The 17866-nt window shown below is 44.7% G+C and overlaps 2 protein-coding genes across 4 annotated transcripts in view; one reads left to right on the top strand and one right to left on the bottom strand.

Annotated features, from left to right (window-relative positions):
• Positions 1 to 6234: 6234 nt before the first annotated feature.
• LOC110976025 (uncharacterized) lies at positions 6235 to 10031 on the top strand. Its single transcript, XM_022228950.2, has one exon. The coding sequence runs from the start codon at positions 6545 to 6547 to the stop codon at positions 7859 to 7861; it is 1317 nt and encodes a 438-aa protein (XP_022084642.1). The 5' UTR covers positions 6235 to 6544; the 3' UTR covers positions 7862 to 10031.
• Positions 10032 to 11403: 1372 nt separating this feature from the next.
• The window catches only part of ankrd34c (ankyrin repeat domain 34C), a 43317-nt gene continuing 36854 nt past the window's right edge, over positions 11404 to 17866 (bottom strand). For all 3 annotated transcript variants that reach the window (XM_087140014.1, XM_022228947.2, XM_087140015.1), the window contains one exon: positions 11404 to 17356. In XM_087140014.1, the coding sequence (XP_086996140.1) occupies positions 14341 to 16200 (1860 nt within the window). In that variant the 5' untranslated portion in view covers positions 16201 to 17356 and the 3' untranslated portion in view covers positions 11404 to 14340. The remainder of the gene's footprint in view (positions 17357 to 17866) is intronic.

The raw sequence follows: 17866 nt of genomic DNA, 5'->3' as shown, positions 1-17866 counted from the left end.
ATGACTTCATGAAAAGTTGGTACACGTTGCATTGCAACTGAAATTCATTAGGCTGATACGACAAAATCGATATTTTGAATAAGGTACTTAGTTTCCTCAAAGATAGTCTCTGTTACAGCTGCGTTTGCTTTATTTTTTAGAAATGGGCCTGTCGTTCTAGTTCTTTTCCATGGTCTGGCCTCAAGTCTTCTCACCCCTTGCTGGAGGCCTCATCAGGCTTATCATTTTGGATACAAAATAATGTATTTTTTTTTAATAATTACTCCGGCAATCCGTATTCTTTCATTCTGCCTGTCATTAAAATATTCTCCCAATTATCCTATATATTTTCGATTTCCTTAAATTTTCTTCACGCTCTGCAGTTTCTTTGAAAATTCCTCAGGAAATTTCCTTAAAAAGTAGAAGCAGTGGTTTAGCTTGGCGGAACAGAGATGCGCTCCACACGCAAAGTCTTGCAATCGAATTCGCAGCGTGGAAATTGCCGTGTCGTTTCAAAGCACTCGGGAAAAGGTATACAGAGTGCAGACATGGTTGATAGGCAAGCTGGACAAAATCATCGTTGCTCGAGATGTGCCTATATTTCCACTGGCCGATGATTATTTATTCAAGCAAAGTCAATTGAATCACCAAATCAAACAGTAACGGGTCCAGATGGCCGTCGATGGGGGCCATCCGGGCTCTCCCGCCGCCCTGATTTTCGATTATTTATGTGTATCTTGAGGGAGACGCATATTCTTTTGCCCCAGCTGTTTACTGAACTTAAAAAAACAGAAATTCTCCTATAAGTGGCTCGCATATATTCAGGCACCCCTCCAACTGGAGCGTTTAACACGCCTTTCAAAAGTTCCAGAAACCCCTTGATCCGCTCTAGCGCCACTGAATATTAACATCTTGCTTAGCATAGTTTCAAGTTGATGAACATGGTGCGTTTAGAGAAATCTCAACTAATCCGTAAGTTTACCTGTGTTGAAAAATTATGAAACTATGATTATGTCTGTTATATCACACTTCATATTTGTCAGCAATACTTTCTTCTTCGTAGCCTATGTGGCTCACCGTTCACTCTAGTAAGAAATTGTGTCCAACACTATGGCTGCACGTGTTAACTTGAGGTTCCTTTGCTTACCGTCCTGTTCTATGCCCCGACTTCGACAAATACCCGGTACCGATCATGATCCGGTCCTCCCCTCGCTTCCAAATAACTTGCGCCGTGTGTCGTAGCCCAGCAACGGGGCATCGGGGGAACTCCACGCTTGTGTTGTTGTAATTGATAAGTTTAAAATGATCTGATGGCGTGATTGTGTAAGAGCACCGTTAGTTAACGTTAAGTTCAACCTTACGAGTCCCTGCCCTCATTAATTTTATTTAAAAAAAACTTCAAGGTGGGGTGTGCATTGAGGGGCCGTATAGGGGAACCGGGTACCCCGTTGAGTCAACGAAATACGGGCGTGCGCAATAGCATGTTAGATACCCATTCCAAAATATATCGTAAAAAGCTTTAACGCAATGCCCCTAACCTAACACAAAAGTAACATGGCTGTGAAATTATTGCAGAATGAGAGTCCATAAGTAAACATTAATTAACAATTGTTGAAATCCATAATGTATAAGTTTTACTTTCAAAATTCTCGATTTTAGTTTTTTTCACTGTATACTTGAGTGGTTACTGATTACCGTGCCCCATCATTCCTTGCAGGTTCCTGAAATGAACGGTCGGCGTTCCACACGTTGACCCGTATTTCTCAGAATGGTCAACAGCAAGATGTCATGTAGGCCTATCCAGTGTCCATGCAAATTAAGAGCCTATATTCTGTTTCTCTTTCGAAAGCTGTCTAGTATTTTTTGGAATCCAATTAGCAACGTTCGGTGTACATACATGACCACGTTAACATTTTATGTAAACCTATAGACGGCGCGCGATAATCGTCCGCAGGCTTTCTGCTGAAAAAGAAAGATTTAGGCCCCTTTTGTACCTTTTCCGCACTTACCTCGCCGCATCCGCAAGTTTTCTTAAGAGTTGACTTTTAAATCAAGGAATTAATGTACCATTTAATGTTAATATTTAAAATCTACACAGGCCTAGTCTGTTTAAATTGAGAAAGTTTGGGTTGTTTTAATTCCTTGTTTTTTTGGTAATTTTTTGACATGTAGTTCATAATCATGTTTGTGATTACTAATGTTTCATGTCTTTGTGCAACCCAGGGCTCCCAGTGAGAACATTCCACAGACATCTGGTGGAACTGTCCTGTTAAAAGTAACACGAAATAAAGTAGGCCTGTCCTCGCTCTGAGACTTATCTGGCGACCTGCAGTAGGATAAGAATTACTGCAGGGCCATCCTGTGCGCCAACAAGTGGTACGCCCGCGTACATTCCTCTTTGATCAAAATTTCGCCTGGAACAGAAGCACCCCCTCATCGGTTGAAAAGAGCCATGCACTAAGTAGGGAGTGTGACCGTAACGCGTGTATTTCCCAGTCGTTTGTGAACCTTGCGGCGAAGTGCAGTTCCGGCCAAAGGGGCCTCCGTTACTAAGAAAATTGCGCCCTCTCTCGGTCCAGCTCAGGGCTCATTAGAAGCCATTACTGTGGTGGCACCGTACGTCTGGAAAATTTCATTCAGATTTTGAAAACATGTTAGGTTTTGAAAAAAATTGGTGACAAAGCGCAGAATAATACGATGAGTATTATTACCCAAATTATTATTATTAAATTATTACCCAATCGACTTTTATCTAGCAGTCTCTTAAAACTTCTGTAATTTAATCCAAACGGGGGAAATCTCTCTTTCACCGCAGGAAAACTAAATCCTGGCCAGGCGCCTACATTAATCCCAAGACGCTTTTCATTTGGGAACACAATTATTTCTTAAGAGTGTTTTTTCATCCAAGAACAAACAAGGAATTGATGAGCACATTCTGGAAAACATTGACGGTTTCTGAAAGAGATAATGCCGGCGACGATTTGATGAATAGCTTCACCTCCCATGGGGCCATAGTCATTGTCACCGCAGCCACAAATAGTATATATAGCATGAAGCGTACCTGTTCTGAAGCAATTGCAAAGTGCAATTAAAGCGATGCATGATGATAATTAGTGTATCTTTGGCCAGAAAGCTTTCCGTAATAACATTTCACCATAATTGTGAAGTCGCGAAAAACAAGCACACGATGACGAAATCCACCGGCATGAGGCTTTTCACTAAATCTTTGCGGCGTCGACGTATATGTTACTTACAGAGTCCCTGTTTCTCTTGTCAGTCGGTAAATGACGCTCAGGCTGCAACGATTTAACATGCATTTTTGTTACACCATGAGAAACGTTCTTTAGGAAGACTAACCGATGACAGACAGACAATACTTCAAGCCCCAACTGAATTATGGTATTTCCCTTTTTGGATATACCATTAAAATGAAGAGCATTTCTTAATTTGTCGTGCATATTTCTTTTTTAATAGCAGTGCATTCAACGCAACTTGTGTGCTGACTCCGTACAGAGAGGGTTTACAAGGCGTCCAACTTTAACCGTGCAGAGTTTTAAAATTCTACAATTTCCAAAAAAGAGTGAAAGCTACTCCAAATGATTGAAATTTCCACTCTTCTGGGAGCTTTGTAACGGACAACGTGTTATGTCCTTTATTGGCTCCTCAATCTTTTGGAATTTATCACGAGCGACCCACTCTTTCGGAGAGGAAGTTTTTCAATCTTTTGCCTATAGAGAGAACAGGAATTTCCAACCTCAGCGGCGTAGTCCGGGGGGTCACACTCCCCCCATAAAAATTGCCGCCCCAGTCTTCTCCAACGGAAATCAAAGAAAAAAATCGTCCCTACTGTATCATCCTATGGAATTCCATATCTGCCGTCGTCCGTCGTCCGTTTTCCGTTCCCTTTTGCTTTTTGTTGTGTCCCAATTCTGCCATTTACCAGTTCCAAACATGTCATTTTCCGTCGCCCGTCGTTCGTCGTGCGTCGTCCATCAAATGGGTTGCGTAGGGCCTGCAAAAGCCGAGGTTTAACATATGACAATGTGATGATTCCATTCACTTTTAAGGATCTTTTCCTAATAGGCAAGTACAAATCCCACCTGCAAAGCATATATTAGTCCCATAATTGATACCAATAATGCTAGACTACCCCTGCCCCTTGACCAGAAAACATCGCCTCTCTGAGAATTCAACCAAGTATTGGGGAAAAACATTTTCAGCAAAAATGTTCCGGCCAACTTATCCGCAGTCTTATTCTAATTTGCATACTGTAAAAATGTGCCAACTTGTTTTCATCAAATTCCAGAAAGAAATCTGTCAACCGATACAGATATTCCATTTTGTCCTCTCAATTTCACCTTGAAATCCAGAAATATTAGACGTGCTGTGGATAACAAACTTTTTATTAAATGTATTGTTAGGGGGCAATTACCACTTGGTTTAAGTTTCAGAAAATGTGATGTGTTGGTTTTTGTGGATGTGTATGCCATGGTGGATAGACCAATGAGAACAGGTTGTCCAGCACATCAGCATTATTTATGGGGCTAACAAGTAACGTTACTGTTTAAAAGACTTCTGTGAGCCAACCTGCGACTCAAGTCATGTCTAATTTGGAGTATACAGCAGATTTCATCATAGGTATACCCGCCCTCAAAATAATGTTGAATCAGTTCGTCTATTATGAAAACTATTAAGGAATCAAACATTGTAAATAATTTATTATTTACATTCAGTTCTGTGGGATATCGTGCGGGGACAGACAGAAATATTACATAGACTATAGACCTAAAGTCAGGCTGTTAACGAGTCAAGTTACGTCTAGAGTAACTAAGTTATCGATGTAACAAAAATGGTATTATTTCATATACACGTCACTTTACCGATGTCAGTCTTTAAAAAGAAAGGATATTATTTTTTCTTTCAAGTGGAGTTCGGCGCAACCGCAAAAAACGAATACATCTTCTAGTTCTACTGCTAAAATGACAGTCACGCACGATGGATCGCTCGAACAAGTACATGGACATGTGAAACGATCAAGGGTCAAAGTTAAAAATACCACTGCGCAATCAAGACAAAAAAACCAAAACAAAACCGAAAACGTGTTGTCTGTAATGTGGACTTTCTCCTACAGGTTTAAAGGTAAGAGTCAGCGAAGTCTGTCTCAGCTGCATCGTCGGAGAGGCTTGGAGATGTGGAGTCATCCTTGAGTCCGGCACCAGTTCCATTCAGGACAAAAGATGGCGAGATTTATTTGGCAACGATGTCTATTTGGTGGGAACTAAACAGCGGGTGCACACTGGTTTTACGAAAGGTTGGAGTTTCGACGGCCCTCTTACTGCATGGACTGTGGAAGGCCATAACCCTGTCATCAAAATCTGACTGAAGGAAAAACGTCTCAGACACAAAACAGGACAGAGGGGCACCCCCAACATGTCCAATTCCAATACACACTTTAGCCTATTGTCACTTTACACACCCCTAGATGTCTGAAAAGAATTCCTGAGATACCAGTACAACAACGACCAACACATGGGGTGGGGGGTCCTCTCTGTCCCATAGTTTGCATCAAATGTGCGTGTGACTTGCTGCCGTAATCCATGCAACGTAATAGTGCGCATGTGTAATGCGCTCGGAATTGACTGACGTATAACAAAATCTCAGGACTCTAAAAGAGTTGGGTTACTTTGGCCCACCTCACAGCTGGGGGGGGGGGAATTAGGCAGTTTTCGCCCCAAAGAACTCAATTGTGCCACACTTGATTTTTGAAAACTCGGTTTGCGTGTTAAGATGCTTCTACTCATCATTACAAATGTAAAGTTTGAAATCCATCAAATTTATGGTTTTGTTGTGACGCGGGTCAAAGTTGACGTTCAAGTTTACATGAGTGTCAGGCAATATTCTGGTAAATACATATACTGTAAAATGATTTGATGACATTGTGCTAAAGTGGTTTGCCTGCAATAAACTGCAATGACAGATCCACACCATTTGTCAAGGTTGAACTTTTTAAACTGCCGTAGAATTTCGCGCAACCAGCATGCCTATTCATGTCTGTGTGTGAGTAAAGAGGGGCTGCATGGAGCGCCCTCACAGAGGACATGTTTGTCGTTTAGATTTAATAACAATGAAGGCGCCAAAGGTTTACTCGAGCCTATCCTGGAGGAAGAAAGAAATGCTCTCTGACGTGACGTCATACGCAGGGGGGTCTACAGGACTGGTAACTGGTTCGAGGCACGAACAACGTCTATTATCAAAGGACTGAATAATTCGTAACCTTCAGCGCAGACAGGGCATAATGCAGTGTCAAGTGATGCATATTATCCATGCATGCTTCATCGATTCACAAGGTGCCCAACCACGTGTGACTGGTGAACACAGGCCATAACCAAACTACTCGACTGCGGCTTGAAATTATACACAATTCTTTTTGCAGTGGCTGAAGCCACAGCCATTAGACTCGTGCGTAATTTGAAGCCACAGCCAGGTAATTCAGACACGGACACCTATCAGTCTAGTCTAGCCAAACTACTCATTGGGGTTCAGCCTACAAATAAATCAATCCAACATGGCGTACCTTACCGAGACGAGGGTAACAACACGCTCTCTTCTAGTTGTTGTTTTCTCTGTCCTTGCCGGAATGTTGCTGCACAATTTCGTCATTTGTAAGTCGAGTATTTCCTTCATAAGAGGAACGACTGGACAGCAGCCGGTGAGGTGCCGAACGTCAGCGGGCGGTGAGGGTCTAACGGGGAGGGCATACGAGCTCAGAAAAGTCCGGACATTCGAAGGGAGTCGAGCACTACCTTCGGCCGCCTCCTGCCGACCGTTCAGCCCCAATGCCGGCCGCAAGTGTGATCGGTGGATAGTGGTGACAACAATCTACAAACCAACGCCAATTCTCCCTAAGATCAGTTCTCTGAAGGGGTGGTGTATGGTTGTGGTAGCCGACAAAAAAGGACCGCAGTCCATGAACATTCCTAATGTCGACTACCTGGATGTCGTCCAGCAGGAAAGTTGCGGCTATAAGTTATGCCGGGTGGTTCCCTGGAACCACTTCGGCCGGAAGAACATCGGTTACCTCTACGCCATCGAACACGGCGCTAAGTTGATTTACGACACCGACGACGACAATGCACCGCTGTTCCCCGAGGTACCCGCGTTTGACAATGTTGGTTATGCCAGGTACGTAACCGCAGGGGGCGCGGTGTGGAACCCTTACCCGACGTTTGGGCAAAACACCAAGGTGTGGCCCAGGGGATTTCCTCTCAGTCGCATCAAGGACCAATCCACCAAGATAGCAGCTGAATCAGGCAAAGCGTTGCCACAGCAAGTCGGTGTCGTTCAATTCCTGGCGCAGCATGACCCGGACGTGGACGCCATCTACCGCTTGACCAGCGAGCTCCCGTTCGACTTCAACCCCACGCCCCGGCGGCTGGTCGTACCCAAGAGGATGTTCTCTCCGTACAACGCCCAGGCCACTTTGCACGCGCACGACGCTTTCTGGGGCATGCTGCTGCCCGTCACTGTCCACAGCCGGGTGACTGACATCTGGCGGAGCTACTTCACCCAGCGGCTCTTGTGGGACGTCAATCTGCACCTTGCGTTTCACTCCCCGTTCGTGAGGCAGGAACGCAACCAGCACAACTACATGGCCGATTTTGACGGCGAAATGGACCTATATTACAAAACCGAGAGCCTCATCAAGTTCTTGCAGGATTGGAAGCCCCGAGACTCGTCCCCGTCCCTACAGCAGAGACTGTTGGACTTGACAATCGAACTATACGAGTACGACTTCATTGGCGCAGAGGACGTTGCTATGACAAAGGCTTGGATTGAAGACCTGCAGTGTCTTGACTACATCTTCCCCCTCAAAACACAGTGACCTGGACACCTGAAATGACTTGGACATCCGAAATTGTAAGTTTAGATTGGAAAGAGTGATGCATTGACCCAAAGTGTAAAGAGCTTGGGGGATGCCAAACAAATTCAAAACACCTTCCCGTGTGACTCAACTTAGATTTTATTGAGGGGAAAGCGCTTAAAAGTTTCAGCTTGCTGTCTGCGGCTGTTTTCAGCCCCTGAACGGTTGGATGCTTTGCAGCGGCGTATCTAGCTTTTGGTGTATTCGTGTGTGTATGTGAGTTTGTTTCTGCATTCAATTGGGGACCTTGAACAATAGAGGACAATAAGGTCCCCGATTGACAGAGGGTCCCCGATTGACAACTGTGTACAAAACATATGGGTGGTCCTGTAAAAAAGTTAAAGTACAAACAAAAGAGGAACAATAGGGGGTCCCCAGTTGCAGGCAAATACACACTTGTGTGTGTGTGTGTGGGGGGGATTCAAAGTGAATCCTGCTTCAGGTTCACTCAAAGTGATGTTGTGAGATAACAAATCAAAAGCCTTCCCCACGGTCCCGACATCCTTACTTTCATTTGCAGGTGTTGTTTCCGTAGGGTTTTGGTGCTAGTATTTGATAAATAAATATAAAGAATACTTTCTTTCCTACTCACCTATGAAATATTTTTTGTAAAAAAAAATTCCGCCAGGGGGCAAGGTGGCCCTCTGCCCGCCCACCCGCTGGATACGCCACTGGCACTTTGCTGTTTTTTTTTTTTGCAGCCATAAATTACTCGTTTATTATAATGGTATACTGTGAAGTCCTTTAACTGTATTCTTTTCTAAAGAGGTGAAGAGCTAAAATATTTGTGTGTTAGCTATTTTAACGTAGCTACGTGTTTTAACGTGTATAAACCATATGTCTAGATCCCAAATAAGGAAACCGATTACGGTACCTACTCTGGAATTGATAAGCCCATAATACCTTAAATTTGTATGCGGTTCAACTGATTTTTTTCAAATTTTGGGAGTGCGTAATTAACTACGTCGCTGACAAGCATGACCAACTTTTCCTCACAAAATATTTAAGAACTGAATTACGCAGCAAAACATTTGCGGTGAGCAGATCCTCAATAGAGACACTGAGGAGTGTAAACATAGGACCGACATAAAATGTAGCTCAACAGGTCACTGTTTGACCCCGGCCCCGTGTGCATGTGTTGGTGAAAAAGAGCTGTCGAATTCTAAAGTAACAGGTTTTATCATATTTGTTTTAGACAGGAAGCATTTTGATTATCCTGCTCGTATTGTATAATTTTTTTTTCAACAAAGGTGAGTGTTAAAAGGTACCTTTATACACCAATGGTCACAACTCAAAGACGAGACAGAAGAATAATCGTCTGTAATGCTGTACAGTAACTTTTGCACTGAGTTTCTTGCTGCAGTTTTCTTGCCGAGAAGCTAGTTGTTGTAAGAAAATTTCACACTTGCGAAATGTGGCGAATTCGAATGCAGGGATGGGGGGGGGGCTAGGGTGGGGTTTGGGGCAAGGGGAAGTCCTTGGCGAGCTGCCAAGCAAATGAGTTCCTATATAATACCGATTTCCGTTCACCCGCATGATATTAAGTTTGCCTGCGGCATATGTGTAATAATAATGTTGTTATTGTTCTAGTAGTTTATCAGAACCGGGACCTTGTGCAGATTATTGTCTGAAAGTATTTTTTACTATACAACGAAAAGATTGATTTCCCCAAAATGTTAACGTTTGTACATGTAGTTGTATTGTACATGTTCACATGTATTAAATACGTGTACTGTACATAATTAGACGGTACCGGGTATTCACACAGGTGGTCAAACCCACCACACCTTGGATGAGGGCTTGGTGGGGTAAGATGAGCAAAGGTATGGGTAGGATTGGGGATGATGGGTTTGTGGCTGGACAGGGTGGAGATTCGACGGCATGGGTGGGGATATGGTGGGATGGGTATGTAGGGAGATGTGGAAATTTTGTTATTGTTGACGGTTGGGGATTAGTTGGATATGTGGAGCTATACTGGGGTGAATGGGGTTGGGTGGTGGTAGTTGAAGGATTATTCATTGTCTCGAAGGTTTGTATTATTTGCGTTCCGAATTTACCTTAGATTTGATAAAATATCTAAAGATTTGATGCATTTCAAATAGCCATAAATTGTGAAAGTTGCAAGGAAAAATTGCATTCTGATCACAAAATGTGTCGTAAAAGACGGAGTCATAGTTTTATGCATAATACACAATGCATAGTTGATTTGCACCTTTGCTTATAACTGTAGCAGCGAGCCATGGCGGCTTTGCTCTCTAGTTAGAGCACCTGCAGAAAAAATAGTACTTCCACCTTTTGCGGGAGGGGTTTTCTGTTTACCGATGGCAGTCGGTTTTGGAAAGAAACATCGCTTTCTCTCTTGACCCTACGGACCTAGAAACTCCACTGTGAATTTTACGGTTGTTTTGTTGTAGTTACACGTATCTGGAAAATAATTCTTGATCTTTGCCATTTGGATGCGTGGGCGTTCAAGACCGAGACTTTCGTTTACATAAAGTCAGAATCCTTTTTGTCAAAGGCCCACGCGAAGATTATTTTGCTCAACTTTCCTCACCTCTTAAATGTATTTAAGGTATTTAACATTCCCGTATGGTTAATAACATGCCCGGGTACTGATGACGTCACAGTTTGTTCACAATGAGCACTTTCCTATGAAGCCAGTAGAACCTTTAAAGGAAAGCATATAACATTATGCACGTTCACAACGTGTGGCGTCATCAGTACGGAGGTACGTTGCGTTGATCAGTACCCTTTTTGAACTTTTAAACTTCTGCACGCTTTGCTCAGACAAATTATGATGCTGTTGCTATGACGTCATTCCAGCAGGACACTTTATAATGAGGGATTTCTGCTCGCACAGTAAACCCCAAATGTGCTGACTGACACTTTTTTTTGGCAATGTTGTTTACTGGCCTTATGTCATGAACTGACACAACACATGGTCTGAGAAAAAAGTCAAGGATAGCAAAATATCCGACATTGTGGCCAATTTTGATGCTGAAAATAACTGGCTTATTGATGTTTCGTCCCAAGATGGTTTCAAGTTTTGTTCACGAACATGCAAATTTTAATTGGCTTAAAAACAAATATGCCTTTTACATTGCACGCACAAAAAGCTGACGAAGGTGCATTTACAAGGGTTATTTCAACAGACGTTTCGTCGTGTATTGCGATTCATTTGAACTGAACTGTTTGACAGCATATTCAATTTGATGCTTGGTTTGAATTCGAAGGGATCAATTTCTTTGTTAAAACGAATGTGAATTTTGCATTACTTTACTTATGTGAAGAGCGCCGCCCCGTGTCACCACCAAAAATGACGGTGGTGCCTCCTGCACAGCACAACGTTCTATTAACCAGTCCAAAATGGACGACCCACCAATCAGATAGCGAGAATTCGAGTGACGCATAAGATCGTATGTACTGGATCGACCCGGAATGGACGGGATAGCCTAATAGATTCATGTCACTGTGTCAAAATCACGGAGTCACACATTCCTCACTTCATTGTGTGTGCGACAAATTTAATTTCATACAACTTCCTACAACTTTTACGGTCTGTCTTGACAATGTGAGCATTATTATGCACATTTTGTACAATTCACACAATACAGGCCAACCAACTTACATAAATACAACAAGGCTGGATTGGTGTCTTAGGTGTTGCCATTACATATCCACACAAGTATGGGAGTAAATCCCGGGGGGAGGGGGAATGGTGGTATACCGGCATACCCCCGCTACAGTGGAGAATGGGCTATTGAATCACCCCCCACTTTTTGTGGTGATTAAAAAAAATGAAGCAGATATTGAAGAATTGTTCAGACTTCCCAACGACAAAAATGCATTCAATGTCGCTAAAACAAAGGAAAACCAATTTTAAAAGCCATTAATATGCCGTGCAGATGTAAGATTCCGCATGAATTGATACGTATTACAGATGTACATCAATATCATGAACATCGACCTCTGTACAGAGTCGTATGGTGTCATCGCCCCACCACGCTTTTCAAATTTTCATGGCCAGGCAGTTCCTCCTCCCTTTCCCCGTCCCCGACCCCCCCCCCAATTTCCGGCACAAATTTACGCCATTGCACACAAATTAATCAAACGGTAGTGAAAACCCCTTTTCAGATGAACTTAAAATTTGTCAAAGACGTTGGGTGAATAATAAAAATGTATAAAAATAAATATGGTTGTAATTCTTACACTGTTTACCCTTTTTTCGGACAGACAAGAAAGACAGCAAAATACGACGATAAAAAGCTTTCTTTAATACGGGCGATTCACAAAAGTGCGCCTCCAAGAGTTCGCACAGCGTTGACCAATCACAGTGCGCAATATCTGTCGACCCTTTCCAAACGCGCATTAGATCGACAGATTTCGCGCATTGTGATTGATCAAATCGTTACAAACTCTTGGGGTCGCAGTATTGTGAATTATCCGTATGCTGCATGGGCTAGGATGCCCAGTGGCCACAGAAGGTGCCAACAAACACCTTACACACTAATTCCTTGATAAAAGCGGCTCGCCGTGGGCTTAGGGGGTATGGGAACCCTGTGCCTGACACCTTGCGTTAGCCGATTTGCTCCAACAGATTTGTTATGACCAGATTGACCGTACTTCAAACCCTCCATCTGCCATGTTTGCTTGATATTTGTTTGTTTAGTTGGTGATTAAACCTTAAAACACACCTCTCTGACTTTCATAGGAGGTCAGTGCTGAAATATGCACATTCCTTCTCAAATCTTCGGAAATTATTTATAATCTATGTAGGCCACATAGGCTATCCTAGAGAATAATCCGAAATCCGGATCAGTTAATTCGCCACTGTGGCTCTGTCTTCAGACATTTACTTGCTATAGGTTGAAGGGCCATAGCTATTGAAACGTCAGTTTTGGTACAAGAAAATGAAGCAATCTTTTACTGATTAAGGGTAATGAAACCAGCGTGCCAGACAGCCTACACCGCTTATATGTTTATTTTCCTATCACTGAATTTACTGTTGGTGACAAATCGTTCACCTATTGGAATCAAGAGCTCTGTAAACCTTTTGAAGTCAAAGGCTTATAGAATCAAAGACTTGTCAAAGTGCAACGGAAAATGAACCCCTCACTGCAATGTTGAATGTGGCTGCTGTGAAACAGAAGCTGGAACAATAAGAAAGTTAAACACTTCCTTAAAAAGATGATTCGGACACAAATATAATAGTAAGCACCTTTAAAAGTTAACGCAGTGACTATTACTTTATCGTACATGAATGACATTAAACAATAGTACGACACTTGCACAAATATAACGTCAACAATTGTGGTGTCGTTGGTTTTTGGGGGGGGTTTATTACGGGTAGTTGGTACTTTGTTTCTCAAGACATTTTGAATATATTGAAAATAGAGTGGGGGAAAAATACTGCTCACGGTGTAGGTAACATCGAACCATAGAACAGAAAAATTGTCATATATGTCCTGACATTTTATATTTGACAACTTTAAGCTAAGCTTCTGAGCCGCAGTTCGTACAGATGGCAAAGAATTCTTACTGGGACGATTTTGAGGGACCAGCCTTTTCTTTATTCGCGCAGTAATAAACAAATGAAAAATTCAGAGGATAATATTTCAATTGACAGTTTACTACGTATGCTACATCCGCAGAGCACGTGGGTATGAGATACCACCGAAACGCCAACTTCCTACGAGTGGACCGAGTTCAGCTGAGCCGAAGTAAGGCTGCAATTTTTTTCAGTGCTCCGGAGTTGATAGAGTTACTGCGCCCTCGTGCGACGTAAATGGTGGCGGAACTGTGGGAGCCGAGAGACTGAGAGATAAAAAGAGCGGGAAAAACGATTGCATGGCAACTCAGCAACAACAGCACTTCGGATAAGGAGACCCATCTTCCTCTTTCGAAATTATCCTGGCTAGAACGTTTCAGTCTCTTTAAAAATACTCTCTTCCACTCTTGGAAGCATTCCGCCGCTGTTGCACTGTAAACGTACCACAATCTTTGTCCTACACAATGACTGTTCAAGCTGTTCAACCTATTTTTCTTTTCCTAAATTTTCGCCTACTTTGGAAAAGGACATATGATGAAACGTGAGATGCCACACTGTGCGTAACCATAATGTACTTTCAGCAGGTTTTCGTCTACTGATGATACGATCTGCGAGAAAGTTTTCACAAAACAAAATTCAGTTTCTATACCTCAGGAAGACCGAGGCCAAATTCTTTCAGGAACTACATCTAGTTCATTTTGAGCACCCTATACATCGACAAAAATGAGTTGATAGAGCTTGCATTTTTAAGTAGCTCTTTTGTAGGAATAGTAGATTTAAAGGCTATATTCTCAAGATTTACATTTTCAACTTGGCAGAATTCTCGCAGATCTCGACATTAAAAAAGACTTCAGGGTCACATTTGTTGCCAGTTTTCACCACCCGGCATCCGTCAGTTACTTTCGGCGGACTCTGAGCTGTGGCTCCTGTTATTTCGAAGATTGCCTCTGTTCCTGGACGCAAAGGCTGTCAGGGAGCGCAGATCCTCCGGCTGGATGGAGTGCCTCCGGTCCAGTCTAAGGCTCCTACAAGGACTGGACGGTCCTGAACGGATGGCTGGATCCCGAATGCACCCAATGTCTGGAAGGGGCACGCTGGGGTTGACCTTGAGAGGAGGCAGCCTCCCGGGTCTGGTGTGGGCCAGCTCGTCGTCTAGGACGAACGGCGCTGAGCCTCTCCTCTGCGCAAAGCACTGCCGGCGATGTATCGCAATTAGACTGGCCCGTCCGTCGGGGGGAGTTCTGGCACCCTCCCGCGGCAGGCTGCTGCCTTCCAGACCTTCCGCGCCGTTTGAACACTCCCCCTCTCCCAATAACGCGGTCTCGTCCTCGGTGTGCTCCTCCAGCAAGTTACACTGGCTACCATGCACTTTGGTTGGGCAGCTGGTGGCTGGGAGCGACGGGGGTTGCGGCTGGTTGGACGGCTCCGACGGGAGTGTGATCGAGTGGACAGTTTGGCTCTTTCGGAGTGGCGGTGGCATGCCGGGGAGTGAGCGACGTCGGTTTGCAAGAATTGCAGACATAGGCAAGATGTTGGGAGGTATCTCAGTGCGCTCCTCCAGAGGATTTGAATTGGTTGCCGCGAGCTGCTGCTTTGCTGTCAGAGGATGAACGAACTCTGCAGATTTCAGGCCTTGCAGGGTAGTGGGAGTGAAGGCCTCAGCGCTCTGCCGGCGAAGCAGCGGTCTCCGCGGCTGCTGTTGGTGCGGTGGACTGGGTGTTTGATCTCGGAGGTCCTGGAACTGGAGATGAAGGTCCCCGAGACTCTTGATGGACGACAGCGATGGTGAACTGCCCCTGGACACGAATCGCTCGTGTCTGGGGGAGAAGGCCGGTCTATCATCGGTCGGGGAGGCAGAGTCCACCCTTCGAAACTGGCGGTGATTGTACACGACAGGCGTGGAGGCCTGGCTTGCAGGTGGCTCCTTTGGGGTTAGGTGTCGGGGCGATTGTGTTCGGGAAGATACGCCTTCCTCGGCATCAGAACCCTCAAGGGAGGCCGCGCGTTCCAGGCTGGGAACACGAAGCGCAATTGGGACCTTGTCAGGGGCGGGGGCATTCTGACCATCCCTGACTTCCATCAATACGGGTTTCGTCGCCGTTCGCCCATAGGAAATGTCTGATGGAGTTATGCACTGAAAAAACGGTGGGCTCTGCGGTAAGGTTGGGGGGACGTCGAGATACTGCTTGGTCTCTGGTTCGCTGGACGGAAGGCTCTTATTGGTGGTGATAATGATAACCTCTTTCCCCTGAGCTTTGCAAGCATCGACCAGTAACCGTAGAACACCGGGTTCCCCCGCATTGACGGCATAAACTAGGGCCGAGGAACCTTTTTTATCCACAATCCGGACGTCGGAATCGCCTTTCAGCAGGGCAGAGACCACCTCGGTCCCCGCACGCTCTAAGCAGGCGTACATCAAGGCAGTCCTCCCGTGCCTGTCCTGGGCATTGGGGTTCGATTTGTTCTCGAGAAGGAACTTAACAATCTTGGCCTTGGCGCTGCTCTGCGTGTCTTTGTAGTTGCTCAGGCAGGCCACCATCAGGGCCGTGTGGCCCTCGTCGTTGGTCTTGTTGACGTCCGTGCCGCCCTCGATCAGGAGTCGCATTAGGCGCAGTCTGCCCAACCAGGCTGCTTTCAACAAGGCGTTGCCGTCGGTTTGAATCAGCGCCGTCTCGCCCAGCACGCGTTCGGGCTTCGAAGTCATTTTGGCGGCCGGCGCTGCAGGCACGACGGATATTGAAAAGTTCTTCATGAGCTGGTTGATTTACTACCCGGAACGGAAAAAAGTCAGTTGCTCCCCACCTACCACTGGTGCCCCGTTGTCCAGTGTGGTCCATGGACTGACTCACAGCGAGGCACGCGGTCCATAGCAACCTAAAGATGGTGGCTCGCTACCAAGTGCTACCTTGGTGGTGATCATGGAGATTTCCCTATTGTGTAAATACTGACAATTACAGCGCGAAGAGCAGGTGCATATGACACAGATTAACGATTGAAAAGCGAGGCACTATCAGCTCGATTTACTCAGCCACACAGTGTAGTCCGAAGTCAGCCAATTGACGCCGGCCACAGAAAGACTCACAGATTTCTCTTCCCAAGGTTCCTACAGCTGTGGATAGGTACTTACAGTTGATTAAAGTTGGGAAGGTTGCATAACACGCTTCCACACGTTACCGCCTAGTCCTCCTAATTGAAGTGGTAAGAGCAAGTAATTTCGCGTGGACAATCGCGATTTCAATAAGTATACAGTCTAGCAATCGTGTGACAATTTGTTTTACAAGATGAATCTGATGACAGAAATCACTCCTCGTACGAAAGTACGACCGATATCTCAAAAGTCCCTGTCCACGTGGATACCATGTAGGTCGGATTCATCTTTGCACTCCCTTACCCACGTGCGAGTCCGATATCGTTCACCTCCACCGTTATCTAATCTAGCTCCGCAAACAAGGCAAGCACGCACTATTTCTCCGTTGCTCCATTTCAAACATATCCGAGACAGCGGGGAAACTGTGCACGGAACAGAAAAGAAAGACCCGTGCACTTCAGTCCGATCATGGTGAGTCTCGAAATTATAACAGTTCGGCGAAAATGGCAGGAGGGACGGAGGGGGGGGCAATTGTCTGCTCCAGTGAATTTCGCCAGGTGGAACCGGCGCGCCGTTGTCCCGCCAATGCTCTAAGCAATGCCTGCCCTCCCCAACACCGCCAGCCAGTGCTCTGTAATGACGTCCGCTCCACCGTCGAGCTTCAACTGTATTCGCCGTGTACTCGTCACGTGGTCGATGATCATACTGTTCACAGCGCTTCGTTCAGACTGCGCGTGCTTTCTTCACCCCCACGCTGACGTCACGATGACGACATGGCACCGTAGTTTCCTGCCCATTTTGGTTGTTGTGATCGTCATGCCTTTGGCAAAACAAAAGAAATAACATACAGTTAATTTTGCAGCATTCTGTACATAGCAACTCGGTGTGCCCTCAAGGAGGAAATTACCTTTACCAAATAATAAAAAGAAAAAAAAAATAGCAGACTTGAGTGTGTTTCACGGCCGTTGTTCCGTAAACAAGTTAACAACGTTAGCAGTCAGCAGGCACATCGATGACGATGAAGAGATACAGACTGAAACCGTGCTGCATGAAGTTTCCGCCTGAAATGTCACAGGTAAACCACATTAAAGTCACGAAAATCGTACCCATAAAGATACGAAGCTTTGACAGTTTTTAAAAAGGTCTTGTCGAGCCAGATCCTCTCATCTTTTTCTGAACAAGTTTTTTTATGAAATAAATTTAACAATATAATTTTAATGCCGATTTGTCAATACTTAGCAGTATAATTTGTTCATTAGTCTGCCCTCAATGCAATACATGGATTACTATGTTCCATTTGCAATTGGTCATTGGTGTGCATTTATAGTGG

This window comes from Acanthaster planci, linkage group LG08 (assembly GCF_054643075.1).
Source record: "Acanthaster planci isolate LZ-2023a linkage group LG08, COTS_SCS, whole genome shotgun sequence".
NCBI classification, from domain to species: Eukaryota; Metazoa; Echinodermata; class Asteroidea; order Valvatida; family Acanthasteridae; genus Acanthaster; species Acanthaster planci.
This window is presented reverse-complemented; position numbering and strand designations above follow the sequence as displayed.

Coding starts and splice junctions, on each gene's coding strand:
- LOC110976025 (XM_022228950.2), top strand. CDS start 6,545: ATGGCGTACCTTACCGAGACGAGGGTAACAACACGCTCTCTTCTAGTT.